This window comes from Bison bison, unplaced genomic scaffold, assembly GCF_000754665.1.
Source record: "Bison bison bison isolate TAMUID 2011002044 unplaced genomic scaffold, Bison_UMD1.0 scf7180017847611, whole genome shotgun sequence".
Classification (NCBI taxonomy): domain Eukaryota; kingdom Metazoa; phylum Chordata; class Mammalia; order Artiodactyla; family Bovidae; genus Bison; species Bison bison.
In genome coordinates this window covers 12,278-15,841 of record NW_011478184.1, presented here as the reverse complement: position 1 = coordinate 15,841, position 3,564 = coordinate 12,278, and the positions used below count along the sequence as shown (strand labels likewise).

At 57.1% G+C, this 3,564-nt stretch overlaps 1 protein-coding gene across 1 annotated transcript; it reads right to left on the bottom strand.

Moving 5' to 3' along the window:
• Window positions 1-585: 585 nt before the first annotated feature.
• Window positions 586-3,379, bottom strand: LOC104991133 (serpin B6-like). The gene is made up of 3 exons (XM_010843517.1): window positions 3,244-3,379; window positions 2,571-2,745; window positions 586-831 (listed from the first exon to the last, which is right to left on the bottom strand). Exons 1-3 carry the CDS (start codon window positions 3,306-3,308, stop codon window positions 586-588), a joined length of 486 nt encoding a protein of 161 aa, XP_010841819.1. The 5' UTR covers window positions 3,309-3,379.
• Window positions 3,380-3,564: the final 185 nt, after the last annotated feature.

The following is a 3,564-nucleotide window of genomic DNA, read 5'->3' as shown; positions in this document are numbered from 1 at the left end:
GGGGTCAGAAAGAGTCGGACACGGCTCAGCGACTGAACAACAGCCACACAGGTAGTGAGATGCAAAGCCTTTCTCTAGGTACAGGGGACAAACCCTCAGACTGGGGGTGGGGGCGACGTGGAAGAGAGTGTGGGCGGACTCTGGCTCTGTCTGCATTTTATATAATAAGAATACACTCACAGATTGCTTGAGGTGTGTATGAAAAAAATTTAAAAATCAGGAAAGCAGTGTGATTAAATAGAACCAGAGTAAAAAACACAAAAATTTTTAAAAATTTCTGCATAGGAAAAGATAATCAAAATGTTTACATGTATAAAAGAATTGAGCAAGTCTCACAATGCACAAAATACTTCCAACACGTGAAAAACAACACCAGCAATATTCTATTCGATCACCTCCCTGTTTGGGCCAATTCCTCTGCAACTGTGGTTTGATCCGTGTTAGTCCTCTGACAATCATCTCACTGAAGCTTCACGAATATGTGAACAAGGCTGTTACAGGGCTCCTCTTACAGGCAATGACCGAACGGTTCCCGGAAGCGTGAGGTCATGACTGGGGTCCCACAGCCCGCCCTCCGTGTGGGTCTCAGCCCACAAGGCCTGTCTGCACCACAAGGCCCGCCTCCCGTCTCCACACGACCTCGGTCTCTATCTGCTTCGAGCAATCAGGAGTATGACTTACCAAGAGGAAATCGTAGGGCTTCTGTCCAAAAAGCCTGTTGGCAGTTCTGAGCAAGTACTGTGTGTCCCTTCTATTAACTTCGCTGAGAAGGTTCTGGAAATCCTGGTGGACATCTTCACCTCCCCCACTGCTCTTGTTTAGAGAAAGCGTCTGAAATCAAAAACAGATAAAACCCACCACTGCAGTAAGCCCTGACTACAGGAAATGGACACAACACTAAAGTCAGCCTAAGCACCACACTGATCCTCACCGCAGCTTAAAACAAGACTCACCCAAATAAAGGCACAGTGGCTCTGGGAAGTCCCCCAGCCTGCCTCCCGCAGGGGCTCAGGCAGCAACAGCGGGCGCAGAAATGCCCCTTGAGAGCCCAGGGCCCTGTGCTCACGGTCTGCCTGCAGACAGGGCCGTGGACAGGCCTCCTGTCTCTGCACAACAGGCCACATCTTTGGGTCTGGACTGGCCTTGGGACGGGCTCCGACCAGCGGGACACAGAAGTGGCTCTTCCGGGCCTGGGCTTTCGTAAAGGCCTGGCACCCCCACGTTCGTGTCTTGCCCCCTGTTGCCAGGGCGCAGAAATGCCCAGCCATCCTGCTGGGGCCTTGTGACAACACGGCAGAGCACACACGGAGGAGAGCACCTCGCGGGATCGGGGCCGCTCCTGGACCATGAGGAGCCCAGGGGGCACCATGCGGCCAGGCCACAGAGTGCCAGGCATGGTCCCGGTCATTCTGGGTCATGGGAGGTTTGTTTGGGAGCCACCAAGAGAAGGTCCAGACAGACATTCGGCCCGGTTCCGCTGTAACACGAACCTAAAGCCTGGGCAAGGGCTTTGCACCCAGTGACCGGCCGAGGCCGGAGGGCCGGGGGGCACCACTGCTGGAGGAGAGGAGCTCAGGCAGGAGCCCTGGAGAGACCCCCATGCAGGGCGGGAAGGCTGGGCCTCCCCCTAAAATCGGAATCTGCACAGGAGGTGCCCAGAGAGAGGGCGGCCCCTTCAGAGTTGGGAGAGTGGGAGCGGAGACAGTGCCGAGCTCAAGAGGGGACTGCTCCCTTTTCAGCAGAACTTAAAGGGAACACACGCGTCTCCCAGGCGGCACAGTGGTAAAGGATCCACCTGCCAGTGCAGGAGACTCAAGACTCGTGGGTTCGATCCCTGGGTCGGGAAGATCCCCTGGAGGACATGGCAACCCACGCCAGTGTTCTTTCTGGAGAACCCCATGGACAGAGGAGCCTGGAGGGCTACAGTCCACGGGGAAGCAGAGAGTCAGAGATGACTGAGCACGAGCACCCGCGTATTTGCGCCCTAACACTTGCTGGGTGGAGGGTGCCACTGTTTCTCACTCCCAGCCTCTTCAGCTGGCACAGGACCCTGAAAGTGATGGCCTTAGGGCAAAGGTCAAACTCAAGGCCCAGGCTCAAGGGCGGGGTCAGGACTCTGTTAAACCTGGAGACCCTCGGACCCCAGGCAATTGGGAACGGTAAGGGCACCCCACGTGCGGGAAGGCTGTGACCCCCAGGGGGCCAGAGGTCAGCGCCCCGAGGCCACTGCAGCCCAGGAGCTGGCGTCCACACCCTGTGCAGCCTGCCCGGGGCCGGCTCTGGGCGTCTCGGCAGGACGGGCCTCGGCCAGCAGGGCCTTGGGCAGCGGGTCCGAGCAGAGGCTCGATGACGCTTGCTCGTTCAAGCCTGTCCTGCTGGAATCGGGTGCTGCGCGGTCAGGAGCCCCAGACCACCAGCCAGAGAGACGCTGAGGGGACGCCCAGGGACGGGGCAGACGGGGGAGTAGGCCTGTCTGTCGAGCAAGGCCTTTGGGATTCAATCGTGTACACCAGCTCACGGGCCAAAGAAAGAGCTTCAGCTGCCGCCCAGAACCGGCTTCCCGAACGTACCTGGCACATCTGGGCTGCGGTGTTGCCCCTGGCCCCCAGGAGGACCATGGCCAGGGCAGAGGAGATGCTTAGGGGCGAGATAAACACATTTTTCGAGTTGCCCTCACCCAGCTTTTTCAGAAGGGTCAAGGCAAAGGTGCCGTTTGCTTCTGACAGCGCATCCATGGTGGCGAGGCTGAAAGGATGGATTTAAAATCAGTGTCACGCAAATTCAGTCACAGGTCGACCACATCTCACTCTGCTCTTAACTGTTGTTAGCACCGACGCTCTGCTTCAAAGAGCAAACAGGTACATGCACAAAACTCGGTTTCCTTGGGGTTTCCCCTGCTGCCCCAGGCCCAGGCCCTGCTGACTCCGCCTGGGACAAGGGCCTTGGGACGCGCCCACGTCCACCTCCAGGGCCCGGCTTCGGAGGTCGACAGCCCCGCCACCCAGGGCGTTTGATCCAGATCAGGACACTGGGGGAGGGGAGGGGGTGCGCGAGGGTTCAGGGCCTCTCTGTGAGTGGTGGAAGGGATGACTGCTGAGCCTGATACCAACCTCGGAGAGACAGAGCAGGTGAGCCCGAGGAAAGGGCCCGAAGCCGCAGGGCGTGCAGGCTGGCAGCCCCGCTCCGGGCCCTGCGTCAGTCAGCTCCCTGATTTATGCTCCCTGCATGAGGACGGGGACTCACCAGGTAATCTGTGCTGCTGATGGGCTGCAGAGCAGCTCACCCCAAAACACTCCACTGCAGCACATTGATTGCTCTGAAGTAAAGAGATTATGCCAAAGCCTTTGACTGTGTGGATCAAAATAAACTGTGGACAATTCTGAAAGAGATGGGAATACCAGATCACCTGACCTGCCTCTTAAGAAACCTGTATGCAGGTCAGGAAGCAACAGTTAGAACTGGACATGGAACAACAGACTGGTTCCAAATAGGAAAAGGAGTACGTCAAGGCTGTATATTGTCACCCTGCTTATTTAACTTCTATGCAGAGTACATCATGAGAAA

Excerpts from the sequence above, each read along its gene's own strand:
- LOC104991133 (XM_010843517.1), bottom strand. The coding sequence starts at position 3,308 with ATGTGCTGCAGTGGAGTGTTTTGGGGTGAGCTGCTCTGCAGCCCATCA. Across the intron at positions 2,746-3,243 it reads TCAGCAGCACAGATTACCTG|CCTCGCCACCATGGATGCGC; the intron begins GTGAGTCCCCGT and ends CCATCCTTTCAG. Across the intron at positions 832-2,570 it reads CCGCAGCCCAGATGTGCCAG|ACGCTTTCTCTAAACAAGAG; the intron begins GTACGTTCGGGA and ends TTTTGATTTCAG.